Here is a 15,802-nt window from a genome sequence, read left to right on the forward strand (position 1 = left end):
GTCTTGAACCATTGCAAACCAATTCCCAGCCTGATGCAGTAGCCTCGTTCTTCTCTTTCGTGAAAGAAATGTTAGGGCTCAACAAACCGATATACAGTGTATATGCTCTCCCCTCCCCTTTCCTCCTCTTCCCTCCCTTCTCCTCTTATCCCCTCCCCTCCCTCCTCCTACCTCCCCTCCCTTTTTGCTCTGACTTCTCCAGTGCTGAATGCTGCTGCATCAGAAGCAGTTCTTGGTCTCCTGGAAAAGTGCACAGTAAGGCCAGTCAGTTGGTAAGGATTTTTTTTCCTCTTCCTTTCCCACCCCTCCTCCCAAATAATTTATTTTTTCTCATGCTCTGTGGATCCTGTTTTCCATGGTTAGATTTAATCTATGTTGAAATAGTCTGTGCCTTTAAGGAGGAAAAAGTACAAGATTACTTGCAAGCTAGCTGCTTTTTTTCCCCCTCAGATTCACATTCACGTTACCAGCGCATCGGCTTTTCACGTGTTTGAAAGAGGTGAAATAAGTGCATGTAATTGGTGTTTATCAGTATTCAGCTAATAACCTTCCTTCTGTCAGTAAGAGGCTGGTATTTGTGACCTGTACCTGAAATTGTCTCTGCCTTCCCAGGATTCTTGGTGTCATGGTGTTCAGATCTGGATTTGAATTTAACTTAGTTAATTCCTCATGTTGAAGAAAGTAAAAGTAAATTTGCTTGAAGTATGAATAGTGTTTACAGTTTCATATCTCAGCCTTAGAAGAGCCGTTCTGTTTCCAGTGTTCTCTGCTTCCAGCTTTTCTGCCAGTTTTGACATTTTCTTTCTGCTGACAATTGAGTAATCTACGTACTAGAGTCTGTTAACAGTCTGGAGGAGAAAAAGAGTAAAGAGACACTTGCCCTCCTAGGGAAGTGAGGTAGTCAGTTTGTGTTACTGGAGATTAAAATCTCCTGTGCAGCAGTCCAGGTGTCTGCCTTGAGAATGACAATGCAGAAATAAGAGAGACATGCTCCACTGGAGGAGAGATAAGCAAGTTTAATATGGTAGAGATGTGAGAAAGGGCAACCTAATTGGAGAAATCCTAGAAAGGAATTTTCCTTTCAGAATAATTATACTTTATGCTTGTATCATGGAACACTGCAGTGAAATGTCCACTTTTATTAGTATGTAACTTACTTGCTACAGTAATAGATTTTTTTTTTATTTTTTAGGCGCTGTGGCTGAAGGAGAAGGAACTTAAATAATCAAGGAGTGACTAGATCTCCTTTCTTTTTTCCCTTCCAACAACTTCAGATTGGTCTGTCTGAAGAAGTAGTCTCTAAATAATGGAATTTACTTCAATTTAAACCAGTAAGACTGAAACCTTAAAGGGTGTTGCTTTGGTGCTGACTCTTTGCAGGTACTAGAGGTTATATTGGAGGGCAGTGGAAGGTATAGGATCATTTCTGCAGGCTGTTCTAGCCAAAGCGTTCCTGGAGGGGGATGACAGCAGTGGCTGCAGTATCATTGTGCATTGATTTGGTTCACACGACCTTTCCCCCCCGCCCTTTTTTTTTCCTTATTAAAAAGTACAGTCCTATTTGTGGACTCTGCTCTGTTTTTCTTGGCTACTCATATCTTGACAGTTTCACAGAGGTGAATGCTACAGTAAATGTCTGAGAAATTTTTGTTACTTTTTTTTAATGTATTTTTCTAGATCGGGGTGTTGTCGGCTGCCCCATTTGTAATCCATTTCTCTGAAGGATTAGCAGGGTAATGCTGTCAGGTCTGACTTCAGCGAGGCTCTGAAGAGGCATAGCGGAGCGGGGCTGCGGCTGGAGACACAGAGCAGGTGGAACTGCAGCCCTGTCCGTACAGGTGGGAGTGACTGTCGGGACCCCAGCAGCTGTCTGTGGCCACAGCCGTTACCTGCTCAGCCCTTGGCACAGGTGGCACTTCACCAGCACATAGCGGCTCCTCTATTACAGCTAGAAATCATACACCAGGCGCGCTCCCAGCTCTGGGGAAATTTGTTATTGTGGGAAGTTTGCTTATTTCCCCAGAGGGAGATCTTAGGATCCCTGGACACAGGCCAGTTCATTGCTCCTTGCTTTTTGTTTTTCAGACACTAGATTTTAAGCACAAATGCATTTGATGGGTTCCTAGTACTTGTATTGTCGCTGTGACACTCAGTGGGAAGAAAGCGATGACTGAACCTCATTTGTCTCTGACAGGTTATGTTACAAGACAGTCAGTACTATTACCTAAGAAACTTTCTAGCTGTGTTGAGTGTTTTGAATTTTTTATCATAGTAAAGACTGCTCTCTGGGGACATTTGCGTTCTGCCAGCATTTCCTCCTGTGCCTCAAGGTCCTCTTTTTCTTGGGGACTTCATGTGGGTCTGTTTAGTTTCGGGGGGGGGGGGGAGGGGAGTGGAAATAGTTCAGGGAACATAGATTTTTATTTTTATTTTTTTCCTGCAAGGTGGCACTCCTCTCTGACCTGTATACAGTATTTTTGCCTATACTGGACAGATCTGGGGTGTACGGGTGGCGTGGCAGGCTGTATAGTTTTATTGGGAGGGGGGCTTTTTTGTGTCTTCAGAGATGAGTTTTGTATGAGTTGCCTATCCACATCATTCCTTGTGAGAATACAAGGACTGTTACCTGCCTGTCTATACTTCTTTAAGAACTGAACCAGGGAGACCAGAACACTGGTTTTAAGAACACTTAAAACCAAACCATAGAAGTATACACACAGCTTGCACAGGAGTTAGACACAGTTGTTTTGCATATGTCTGGTCTTCTGAACTTACAGGGCAGGGCTTTCAAAGTCCTCTCTAAGATGCAGTAAATGATCTGTCGGACACCTAATGGGGATCTCTTTATGTTCATTATCTAATAGCATCTCCATTATAGATGCAATGTGTACAACTACTCTTACTGTTTTTGTAGGGAAAAAAGTTACTTTTATCTTCAGACATTCAGAATTTTTATATGAACATGTATTTCCACCAGAAGTGGCTTTACAGAAACAAGCTGGAATTACTGTTCTGGTAAATAAGAATTATTATTATTTTCTTATGTGTGGTTAAAGTTTTTCCTGTTTAGGATAAATAACTACTATAGTTAGTGAATCAGCTTGTTTGTATACACTTAATAACAGACCTATTAGAAAACTATGAAAAATAGTATAGTCGTCATGACAGTCAGATTCCAAGTCTTGATTTTTTTTTTTTATTTTTATTAATGTTTACTGCCTTTAAATCATAATTGAAACTTGACAGGTGTTTTTAAGTAGCAATTTCATACTATATGCTAAAGATTGGTGGTGGTGTGAATCCACTGCTGAGAGTGATATTCAGTAAGGTTCGGATTACTGACTGGCAGGACTAGAGCTGAGTCCAAACTGGTGGGTTCTGCTTATTGGAGGAGCTTTCAGATATTTTTTTCAATATTTTGTTACCAGTTTACAGTGGTCTGGTGTAGCTCACCCTGTAAGCATAATGGCTGTAACCTATCCTGAGGGCTAGTCTAGCACATTTGTTAAAAGTGCTTTGTCACTTGTAGAAGTTTTGTGGAAAATTTCTACAACTTAGGTTGAGGACAGTGATTGACTTCTGGAGCTCTGTTTTTTTACGTCTGCAAATGCCACCTTGACAGAATTAAGTTGATCTCCTCAAGACTGCCTCATGTGCTGTGGACCATCCCCACATTCTAGCCAGGAAGGGAACTAGTCATCATCATCATCATCACTTGTGCCAAGACTTCCCTCAAGTAGCAGCGGTTGTCATTGGGAGTGGCAAGGTGCTGCGGTGAGGGACTGACTGACTTCTGCTTCTCTCGACGTACACATGGTTCTGTAAGTGTGCTGGATGAAGAAAAGCACTCCCAAGTCTGCAAGTCTCCCATCCCAAATTTGAAAACGAGGAACTCTGATATCATTTTCTGGTGTGGAGCAGATGAGTACCCATTTACAATAAACAAAGCAGACAGAGAAATGCTTACATACATTCCTTATTTACCTTTAAATCTAAAGCGCAGGGCTTATGTAAGGGCTCAGGTTATTAAAAATCCTTCCACATGTTCCATCGTGTCCTGAATTAATCTCTCTGTGGGAGCTTTGCTTCTGGGTCACATCTGTAGATGAATCAAGAGAATTGTCCTAAATGTCATTAGTTTTTATTGCAGCCGCTTTAAAAGAAAAAACCCACGCCAAACAACAAAGTGCAAATCTCAGCTGAATCAGTAGCTTTATCCTCTTGACTTTCTCAATTCAGCTCAAGAAATATTAATCGTGGATCCTAAATAATGCCTATTACTGTCTGGCTTTTCAATTAAAACTTCATAAGCTTTTAATGAAAAAGTCGTGAAATTACCCACGGACACTCATTGTGTTAGCTTTCCCCCAGGTTTCCCAACCTCGGGTGATCTCTCTTCAAGCTTGGAGAGTTGTGTCCCTGAGGCACTGACACGGAAGTTAAATTGTCTGTAAAGACAGAAGGGAATCAGCCAGGCTTTATAAGGCTCTGATTTATAGGGAGCCAGCGACTGGTAACTCTTTTGAGGTCAGTGCAGGCTGCGTGAGAAAAGGAACAATAAGGTGATTGAGCTTCCTAGGCCCTCCCTTCTACTGAAGGCAGGGTGGGGGTGTAGTGTTTGTACATGTATTAATGAAGTATTTGAAATGTTGAGGATTGCCCTTGTTCTCCATATTACTGCTCCTTCCTTCCTCTCCTTACTCTCTCAAAGCAGTTTATTCTGCACGTTACACTTAGCATATGCCCAGATCTTACCTGTATTTTGTGAGAAACATATCTCCAGTGAAAGTGCTCCAGCAAAGCATGTGGCCTTTCAAAAATGCCCTGATAGGGGGGAATAACTAACGCCCGACCCTTGTGCATCCATGTTGCCTCCCCATCCTTTGTTAACCTGCTGAGGGTCTAGCATTACATCATACTGAGCTAAGATACTTCTCTGGGCTTGAGCAGCTACCAGCCCAGATAGTATTTGTGGTGGTACTTTGTGTATATTAATTCTTCATCCTTATCACAGTAAAATCATCTGTGGGTTCCCTCTAAAGAGCAACTTTGATTTTCCTTATGAGAGGAAAGGGGAAAGTTAGGAGTCATGGGTCAGGAATGGAGCAGAAGCAGAGGCTGGAGGAATATGCATTGCGGAGTATCAGGATGGCTTCGATTTCAGCGCAGTCTGCATCCGATTGTCCCCACTGAGTATGGGTGGCTCCCTCCTCCCTGCCCCAGGCTGCTGAGTCACTGCTCAAAAGCGCTTGGCTTTTGCCAGTGCACACTGTATGACTTAAGGGCAATTCAGGTCATCTGAATATGGCCCTAGTTGGTGCTTTTTTTAGTTTATTACTGAAAAGAAGTTTCCTACAATTGCCAGAGCTTACAAGGCCATAGAAGCGTAGCTTGGGTTTGGAATGTTTTTTCATATGCTTCGTGTTGAACCAGTAGCAGCTGCATGGGTGCACTTCCTTCCAGTGGTATGTTAAGAGAAGAGCCTTTGTAAGTTGTGTGTGTCCCTGTTGCTTTTTGCGTCAGATCACATAGACTGGTGTGTTGCGATGTGCTGTGGTTAGGAAATAAATTTATTCTGATTTGTGGAAGGGTAGAGCTGAGCAGAGAGGAGGGTAGTGTAGAGGTTCATGAGATTGCAGGTTTTACCCCTAGTTATTTTGTTGTTTAATTGTTCTGAGTCTGTAGTCACATGTGGAAATAACAACTTTGCTGTGATCATAGGTGTCTGTTAGTGGTTTATATTACAGTGAGAGCATTTCCTGCTTAATCAACATCCAGAGAAAATCCTGATGATCAAAGGAGTGAATGTACAACCTCAGAATGTCTGGACAGCAGGTTACCTCTCCATCCTCAGCACAGGGTGGTGGAAGGTAACCACAGTGACCAGCTCCTTGCTGTGCTGCTCTCAAGTGTCTGCTGGAACAGGACAGGTCGGCACTGCGTATGGGGTCCTGTTCTCACAAGCTGCCTTGGCCCACGCTGCTCAGTATTTGGTTTCTTTGGATCTGGTAATCTCTGCCTTTACTTAAGCTTCTGGGCGGGCTCTTCTTTTCCATCACCCTTACTTTGCGATGCCGGTTGCTTCCTCCTAGGTCGTAGAGCTCTGTTTTGTTTAAATGGCCTCAGCTGCATTTAAAAAAAACTTCAGTGAGTCTAGTGAAACATGACTTTCAGGAGGGTACTGGAGTCTTGAATTGTCAGTTACTGCTCACAGAGTAGAACTTGCTTTGGGTTTGTTGGGCGTGTATGTGGTGTCTGAGTGTAATGCTTTATTAATTTTTATTTCATTCTGAATCAAGATTTTGTGGTGATCCTTAATGGTTAGTGAATGGCTTGATCGCTTTTAACCCCTCCTCTGAGGAACTCTGTGCATCATTTCTCTTTAGTGTCAGAACATATTACCGAGCAGAATGGCGTTTCCCACATCCAAGCAATTTAAAGGCACTTCTGAAGAAAAGTTCCTTTTGAAGTGTTCTACAAGATTCCTTTCTTCATACACAAATGTCTTCCAAAATTCCATGGCCTGAGATGAGATCTGCGTCCCACCTCTGCCACAATACCTTACAAAAATCCTGCATTCATGGTGCCGCTCTGTACTACAGCCTTCACTATTGTACAGAGGTCTCCAGGAGTGGGTCCATCGAGTTTTGCAAAATGGTATGGTTTGGGGGGAGTGGATAGAGAAACCTCACTCCCATACTTAACTCAGGCTCCACTGACCCCTTTTGACAAAGTTTGATGGTACAGTCATAATTTCCACCATGAAAGATTAAAGTGTTGCTGCCGTAAGTTGCACAGCTCTCTCAAGTGCCAGTGTAGTGCTTTCAGTGGGGGTCTGCTCCTGCTTCATTTGCTGTCGCTGCAGCTACTGCCAATGACCAGCAGTGTTTCTGCTGTCTCTCCTGCGCCCGCCAACTCACTTTTTTTTTCTTGGTGGTTTTTTTTGGTGTGTGTGAAGAGCCTTCCCCCTTCTAGGGAAGCGAGGAGTTGCAGTATGTCTGATGTCTCTGTGGAAAGTACACCTGTGTCCATGGAGAGTCTGGGCCTCTTGTGCTTCCCTGAGAGAAAAGTGCATTGCTGCTGGCCTAGGCACTACAAGATCTGCAAGTATGCCTACTCAGAGTTAGAAACCATTGACTTGTAGGCCCTGAACTCCTTGCATATTAGGAACTAAGTGATGATTGGGAGTTAGCAAAGCTGAAATGAACTTTCCTTCTGCTCTCTAAGCACAGTGCTGATACTGATTTGGCTTTTCCAGCATCAGTGCAAACAGGTGCAGCTGCTGGCCCTGTTTCACCCCTGGTTGCACTTATGCACTGGGAGGGTCTCAGTGCACCAGGTAGGACACTGATCAGAATTAAAACCAACTCAGCAAAATAAGGAATGTGTGTGTTTTTAACTTGGATCAGTTGCTGACATGGATCACTGCATGGATCCATAAAAAGTTGTGGAACAACCGTAGGAGGTGTCTTGGAATGGGAAACCATTGGTAGAAGACTGGAGCAGAACCACCCCCCAAATTCACAGGTGCTGGGAAGGGTTTAAAAAAGAGGGAGACAACCACCTGGAGTGCTTTAGGAGAGCTATTGCATGTGGAAGGGAGCAGGGAGAAATAGAAGAAGTGGATTTTTTTTCTTCATGTTCTGATAGGACTGTACAGGAGAGCTTGATAATTGAATGAGGAATTTGCATAGAAGGGGCTGTCAGCACTGCAGTACTTGATAAAACGTTCAAGTAATTTTTGTTAAGAGCAAGAAGGTAGTTGAATCTTTGTTAATAGCTTTCACAGACTACTGTGACATAGCAAGCTTTGGGGTTACTCTGTCCCCTTTCTTTTGTTTTTACATTTTGGGTATCACACCCATCTTAGGTTCTTCTTCTTTATTTCATTTTTTCCCCTTTTTCTGCTTGAAGCAAACCCCTTCTGTGTAATGTACTCGGCAGTCCATGCGTGACCAGGATTGGCAATGCTGCTGTTTCTGTAAGGTGGGAATCAGTCAGTATTTTACACTTGCAGTTTCTCTAACTGGAACCCACTGTTAAATTTTTAAATGCCTACAGATTTTTCCTAGCTAGATAAAAACAAGCAAACCCTGTTAGTGTCTTTGGATGTCTGTACTCTGTTTTAACTTGTGTAGCCAAAGTTATGATGACAATCTTGGAAAGTGAACTCATGTAAGAATAGCTAAATTTGTTTATAGTAAAATCCTAGAATTACTGTGGGTTCCAGCTTGTTGGTACAAAGTAGAAATACAGGCTTCAGATAGCACTGGAAATGCGAAAAAAAAAAAAAAGAAAGAAAAAGAAAAGAATGTAAGAGTAACACTGTTAGATGAAAATGGAGGAGCAATACAGAGCACTTGCAGCAAAAAGAGAAAGGAGTGGTATTCAGCTGGGCTCATGTACTTGTGTTTGCTTTCTTTTTCTTTGTTTCAGTTTGGTTTCAGACTTTGGTATCTTGTTCTCTGGTTAATAATGCCCCCATGGTATGTTTTGGTGATGTGCTCAGTGATGCAGGAACATCAGGGAAAGGAGGAGCTCCCAGCAAAACTCTTACAAATGGTTCCATTCTCTGGAAATGCCAGCTGGGACTAGCTGGGTTTTGTAATCTCTTCTAAAATGCGGGTCAGACAGCTGCTGCTCCTGCAGGGCCCCTCTCACCTTTCTTCCAGCCCCACTAGGTTTCCAGGTGTTGTGTTTCTCCCCGTACCGGGGAGGTAATGCTGTGAAGTGTGAAGCCATCCCTTGCTCATGAGTTGTGTCCTCCTTTTCGTTCGTAGGGGACAGTCTTTACTTTGGAATGTGAAGAGGAAGAGTACCCCGGGCTCATCGCAGAGGACAGTAACGACATCTACATCCTGACCAGTGACAACTCGGGACAGGTGAGCCCCCCAGAGTCCCCCACGGTGACCACGTCGTGGCAGTCGGAGAGCCTGCCTGTCTCCCTGTCAGCGAGTCAGAGCTGGCACACGGAGAGCCTGCCAGTCTCCCTGGGACCCGAGTCCTGGCAGCAAGTGGCCATGGATCCTGAAGAAGTCAAAAGCCTGGACAGCAACGGAGGGGGTGAAGAGAGGAGTGAGAACAACTCTTCCAACTCGGATATTGTTCATGTGGAGAAGGAAGAGATACCGGAGGGGATTGAGGAAGCAGTGGTGTCAGCTGTCGCTGCAGAGACCATGCAGGCAGCGCTTCCCGAAACCCCTGCTTCTTTACAGGAAGTAAAACCTCAAGCCGAAATTGCTGCTGTTGAAAAAGCACATCCCTCCGCACTTCTGCGTACGAAACAGGAGGAAAAGGGAAAAGTGGCCGAAGAGCTTGTTGAACCTGAAATCCCCATATTAAGTAAACCTGTCCCAAAGTTAGCCCCATCAGAAGAAAAGGCTGCACCAGAACCTGAGAAAATACTGCTTCCAGGGGAAAAAAAAGTGGGGAAAGAGGGCCATTTGGAAGAAATAGAAGAGAAATCCTCCGCTGCAGAGGAGAAGCCTATCTTATTGCCGGAAGGGAAATCTATATTGCTGTACGGTGGGGCTGCTGCGGTAGCTATATTAGCTGTAGCAGTCGGAGTAGCACTGGCGCTTAGAAAAAAGTAAGGGAGCTCTCTTGAGGAGGAGGAGGGGGGAGAGAGAAGAGAGCACAATCCAATTTTTATAGTTGTGTTACCTAAAGGTTGAGCTGCCTGCTGTTTAATTGGACATTTGACTAACTTAATGGTGATGGGGTGAGGCTGTTCAATAAGCCTCCAGCTGTGGACAATCATGTTTTTAGTAGAATTGGGGCGGGGACTGGTTTTTCGTGACTAAAGTACAGGGGTATTTTTAAAAAAAATAATAATAAATTCTGCAAATTTAAGAACTTAAGTGCAGGTGCTGAAGAAAGGGGTGCTCATACTCTAGGAACTGGAACAGAGAATCCCCAGGGGAAGGGGACAGCCAGCTGCTGCCAACCCCTGGAGTTTTTGGCTTCTCAGACTGACCGCTATTGCAGCTGTGCTGTCTTGTCACTTCCCATCATGCCCCCAAGCCCCCTCTAACAAACATTAGCCCACCTGAGTCCTGTAGCGAGAGGCTGGTCTCCCTTTTGTCTCAGCTTCCTCTCAGGTACAGCACTGCTCCTCGTAACCTCGCAGGTTCCTCCTAAGCCCCAGTGGGAGAGTGCTTATTCTTACCTCTTTGCTCACACCGATTTTGGCCCCTAACATTTACTGGAGCCCCATCCTGTAAAGATGCTGCCTCTGTATAGCTGTATTATCTCTGAGCATCCTGGTGTTCCAGGTGGAGGGACACTGCTATTTGCTGGTTCAAGAGTCCATTTGCTCCGCTCCTTCCCAGCCCACTTCACTGCCACCCTTGAGTTACCAGAGGTGCAGAATTCATGCTGGACACAGTACCGTTCTGATCACTGTTCTGATACCGGGGTATATTCAGCAAAGGTACGGCAAAACTATGTGGAAGTGAGGCCAGTGCCTCCTGTGCTGTTCAGAGGTCAAACGCTATGCTGTCCTTTATCATGCTGCAGTCTGTAATGTCTTTCCCAGGTTAAGCACAGAGCGCATTTAGTCCTAACTTGGTCTTGGCTGTGACAGAATCCCAGAAAGATAAAGCCATGGATTCTAGTAACTGAGCAAAACAGCATTAAAACATCTCTCTCTGCCTGTTCCTGACCTGACTCAAGAGTGTTGTTCAGTGCGGCTTCTTTTGTGACTCTGAATCTGTAAGTAGCTAAACTTACAGGCTCACAAATGATGAGGTTACTTTGGCAAAAAGGAAATCCCTCTTCCTGGCAGTCACACCACTTCAAATGTGCGTGGAGAGAAACTTGTTGCGTATTGCCATTACATATTAGTTACGTCAGATCCAGCCGCAAGTGTTCCTCTTTCAGTGCGCGTTTCGGTGTCTGTCTTGGGCCATACAGCAGCTCTGGGCAAGACCCTAGGCTTTCCAGGCAGAACTACTGATGCATCTAAGAGCGTTTGTGCTGGCCTTGTCGCTTAGACCAGGTGGAGTTAGGTGAAAGGGAACTTGGGATAATGTAGAAATCAAAATGCGAGCTTATGGGAAACTTACTCTTCATAAAGCACAAAGACAAGGTCCTTTATTTCTAAATAACCTTATCTAGAGTATGTCTTCTAATGAGCCTGTTTCGTAAGCGATCTGAGAATGAAGATATTTTAGCACATTCTCTATTTTAGGATATTCTTGCTACATTTTCCTGTCCCACCTGTATCCCATGGATGCTGGGAAGTCAGTAAGAACCAGGCAGATTCTGAGGAATTTTTTTTGTTTAAGCTTTTATGAGTGGATTTGCTAGAAAACTTCTTGGATTTTGAACTGCGTGTGAAGTTGAATATTAAGAGGAAGGGTTGTCGTGTGTGTACTGTTGTGTGGACCGAACTTGGGAGCTCTGGAGTTCTGGACTTTTCTGTTGATCATGGATTGCTCTTTCTCCATGTACAAAAGGTAGCAGGTTGGCCTCAACAGAAAAAAAATCATCTTTACCACGTTACAAAATGGAATTGACTTTTTTGCCATTTCCTGGTGCCCTCCTGGTACTCTCATTGCTGTGCTGTGTGCCCAGAACTGGTCACTGGGACCTCCTCACACCATGAACTCTCTGATGTCTGCCTTCCCACCACCGCAGTTCCCTCTCCTGGCCCCTCACAGAAGCTTCCCTCACGTGGAGAGGAGAGGTGTCTTTATGCTCCTTTTGTCATGGACGTGCACAAATGTTTATGGTTTTGCTTCATTTCATGTGTTGCAAGCGTTTATGAAGTGACGCAGTCTGTGAGGGTACCTGGCTGTTCCTCTGTGACAAGGGCTGCTCTACTGCCTGGTGGCGAGCTGGGGTAGCTCTGCCCCTCTGCTGCTTTGCTGATGGCTTTGGTTTCTTCCCCAGGCGTGTTCTGTGTGGGAGAAAGGCCGTTCTTCACCTGAACTACTTCCTCTCCTTAGTGGAGATGATGCATTTACCATGTGGGACATCCCCCATCTGTAGCCACACAGCAGGTTACACAGAAGCCATGCACTCTGAAGCAAAGATGGACTTTGTGAACACTGGATAACTTGTGTACAAACTGGGGGGTGTCGTGGTGGTGGTGTTTTAGTTCTTCTCTGCACCCAGTTGTTTCAGGAAAGGGGTGCAGGACAGATGAGAAGGATAAATCCATTGCAGCTAGGGAAGAAGCCCCTAGCTTGTTGGCACAAGGAGCCCAGTGGGGCATTAAATAAAAAGTGTAGTCTCCCACACACAGCAGTAAGGTGGCAGAAGTAATAAGGAGAATAAATTACTTCGTTAAGCATTTTCGCGGTGAGGCAGAAGCCTTGACTATCTGGTGTGTTGCTACATTTAATGGAGCATCATCTGCACCATGTGTTTTGGTTGCGTGGTCCCTTCTGCTTCTCATTTTAGGGTCTTCCAGCTTTGACTAGTCGGTAAGAATTTTTACCCTCTTCTGCCCCACCCCACTGACCATGCATTTAGAAAATTTATTGTATGTGTCTCCTTCCTTTGGGAACACTCCATTACCTAAAAAGGTCAGTTATGGACTTGAATTCTGCTGAACTTGGAGTTCTGCGGTCACAGCTGGGACAGGTCCTGTGGAAGTCACCAAGGGTGGAAAAGCTGAGATGACAGTGTTCTTACAGACTCGAGTGCCAGGCTGCTTGCTCTATTTTAGGTGTGAACTAGAAAATTGAAGGGTTCCCCCTGCGCGCCCCCCCCCCCCATATCTTCAAGTATATTACAGTAATCCTAAACTGCAGGGTCTAATTACCCCAAACAGTGTGAGGTAACCTCTTTAGTGGATCTCTTGCAGCTGGCAGAGGAAAGGCAGTAGCTATATACTTATAGGGCATATAGAATTACTCTCACATGTTGCTTATCCCCTTCCCAAAAGTGCCTCAATATCTGTTCTCAAGTGGCCTGTACCTCAACAGAATATCTACCTTAGACCCATTCTTTCTTCACTTTATCCTTGTCTGCAGCACACCCTAAAGCCGAGATGTTAAACCAGCAGAGGACTGGTTTACAAAGAAGTGGTAAACACTTAAGGAACTGCAGTGGGTAGGATGCTAACTAAGGAGCTGGCAGGGAAAAGATAAGGTGCAACTTAAATTTCAGTTGTGCTTAACTCTAAGCTATACTCTTTTGGGTGTTGTGGCTGGGAGCTGGGCAAGGGCTTTCTTCAGCAAGCATTCCTGGAGCAGGCTGGGAGCAAAGACTGAAACTTGGAATCCCTCTGTTGCATGAAAGCCCAAACCACAGGCACAGAGCCAGGCCCCTGCCGGTTGCAGCAGTGTGCTGGGCGAGAGCCTGGTGGGCTCCTGCCTCCCGAGCCCCTCAAACTTCAGAAGATCCAGGCACAGCAGTGCCAAGCAGCTCAGCTGGGGCAAAATAGGAATATTACTGAGCACACGCAGAGATGCCGCTTGAAAACTCAAGGCTTTGGTTCTGGTTGCGCTAGGTGGAAGCTGGGTAGGGGTTCTTGGTGATAATTTGGCTGCTGAAAGATATTGAAAATAACTTCAGATCTAAAATACTAGATTTGGCCCAAGGCAACACAACTAGAGCCAAGACAGCAACACTACTGCAGCCTTCTGTCCATTCGGATGTGACTCATCAAGCAGCTGCCTGCTCCAGGTACTCAGCAGACCGGGGAGAAGCCCCTTGCACAGAGCCAGGGGATGCAGTGGAGGCACGGTCTGTTTAGTATTGCACCTGGGATTGGACACCAGTTTACCTTCTGGCTGGAGGTCAAGTGCCTGTTGTTTTGTAGTGTTTGCAGTTGGTTGTTTCATTCCTGACCTGCCGTCTGGAGAGCAAATGACTACCAAGAATCCACCCTTGTTTGTGAGGGCTTGATTTTTCATCTTGGCTGGGGGCTGTGCTCAGGCATCAGCAGTGCAAGGGCCGCGTGAGAGCTGTAGTGCTGAGTGCTCTTGCACAGGGCGTGTTCTGTTGCCAGAATCCTGTTTCCTTCTTTTCACGTAGCTCTGATCACAGCTAGGCTAGCATTTTGGACTGTATTTTTAAACTAATGGATGCTTTCTAATGGTCACAAATGAAAAATTTCATCAGTACTAAACAAGCAAAGTTCTGAAGTTGGGTCTTTTTTCATTTTGATGACTGTAGTACACAAAATAATCTGAGGTTATAAACCTTCCCTACAGTTAATTTCAGCTAGAGAGGTATGGCGGTACTAGCAAAGCCCTAGTAAGGTAGATGTTGCTATTTGGGGGGGGGGGGGGGGCAGGGGGGGCCGTGCTTCTGGCAGCATAGTCTCTCACGCACTGAACCAGAGCAAGCTCATGCTGCAGCATTTCAGAATGTAATCACTGGATTCTTTTGCTGTGAAATAGGGGAGTGGAGGGGTGAACACAGCCCCAGCTGCCACGCCGGGGTAGAGCCCAGGTCTTCAGTAGAATGTCTCATTCCAGGCATGAAACATACTGAAGGTCAGCATATTTGTATGTGTTTTTTCCAACAGGAGCAGACACATACAATAGGAGTAGTGTCTACTCCAGTAGGTTACACAACAGGTGCAAGTGTTTCCCAGTGAGACATGGAGAGGTGAGGCACGTCGTTTCCTGTACCTAGTGAAGGCAGACGCTGTGCAGAACTTTTTAATTTGGCTTGGTCTGCTGGATTTCGGCACTAGGAAGGTTACAGGAACAGTACTGCTTTGACTCCACGTATGCATCTGTGCTTCAAAGTGCAAGCTGCGTATTGTGATTAAAAAAAGGAGGGGTGGGGCGTTCATAAGATTTAAGCCACCACTACTTGACTCTGGCAGCACTAGCTCGGGCCCAGACGGAGCAGGGACTGCAGGGCTGGCTCTTGGCAGTGGCGCTCCAGTTGTGTACACCGAAGTGAATCTCCCGAGTCGTGTACTTGGTGGAGGGATGAGAACTGCGCTGGCTGGGAAGGGGTCAGCTGCAGTTTACCAATACAGCCAGGGGAACCACAACGCAACACGGCTGAGATCCACCTCCTTAAGTTAAATAACTTTTATCATGTTTTTTCCCCTACTTAGAGCTGACCCTCTCTCGGTCTCTTAGGTAGGCTGACTTGCTTCCTCCAAGCTAGAGGTCTATGGTTATGCTGTAGAAGTGGGGGAGCTACAGTTAGCTTCCAGTGGAAGCTGCTTTTGATCTCCCTGCAGTATCTGCAGGGGAGGGAAGGAACACTTGATTTGGACAGAAGAAGCTGCAGAGGATGCATCTTCCTGCTATACCTTTAGGGGGTCTGTCCCCATTTTTAACTCGCATTCTAAGCTTTCGTTCAAGCATCAAGCTAAAACCCACTCAGACCAAAAGAATGCCACTTGATTTGTTAAGTAGCAAAGAGTAATGGGACTGACTGAAGCATGCATGTTAGGGGATATCTTCTGCTAGGCTTCTGCTGGGTGTAAGCAGGTAGTGATGGACTTCCAGGAATTTCAAATTCTGTTCTCAAGAGGCCTGCCTGGGGGAAGAGACCCTGACTGGTCCTTAAGTCACCTATTATTCAAGGAACTGGTCCTATTGTTCCTTTTAATATGCAAGTGCAGCCCTCCTGGGGAAAACTGTCTAAAGCTTCTTGTGCCATTGGGTTAATAAAAGTGTTTCCACCTTTACAAGTTCTTTCCAGGTTCACTGTTCTATATTCAGTTGAAGTGAAGGGGTACATAACATTTTTTCCCTCTGCTAATGGGACAGTGCTGTAAGACCATGCCCCCTGGTTGCACTTTAATAAATGGTACAGTTTTCAAAAACATGTGTAGACTACTTTGTGCTTTTCTCCCCTTCCTGTTCCAGTGCAGGCA

General features: G+C 45.2%; 1 protein-coding gene across 2 annotated transcripts in view; it reads left to right on the forward strand.

The window, feature by feature from the left end:
- BCL2L13 (BCL2 like 13) overlaps positions 1 to 15,753 on the forward strand; it is a 44,651-nt gene extending 28,898 nt beyond the window's left edge. Inside the window, exon 8 of one of the 2 annotated variants that reach the window (XR_005104669.1) lies at positions 8,781 to 8,892. Coding sequence is in view for 1 of the 2 variants with exons in the window: in XM_037390542.1 (XP_037246439.1) it covers positions 8,781 to 9,593 (813 nt within the window). In the remaining variant the exon portion in view is untranslated. Of the gene's footprint in view, positions 1 to 8,780 lie in introns of both variants that reach the window. The other variant, XM_037390542.1, reaches the window with a different exon arrangement.
- The last annotated feature ends 49 nt before the right edge of the window (positions 15,754 to 15,802 follow it).

The sequence above is a fragment of the Falco rusticolus genome, chromosome 5 (genome assembly GCF_015220075.1).
Source record: "Falco rusticolus isolate bFalRus1 chromosome 5, bFalRus1.pri, whole genome shotgun sequence".
NCBI classification, from domain to species: Eukaryota; Metazoa; Chordata; class Aves; order Falconiformes; family Falconidae; genus Falco; species Falco rusticolus.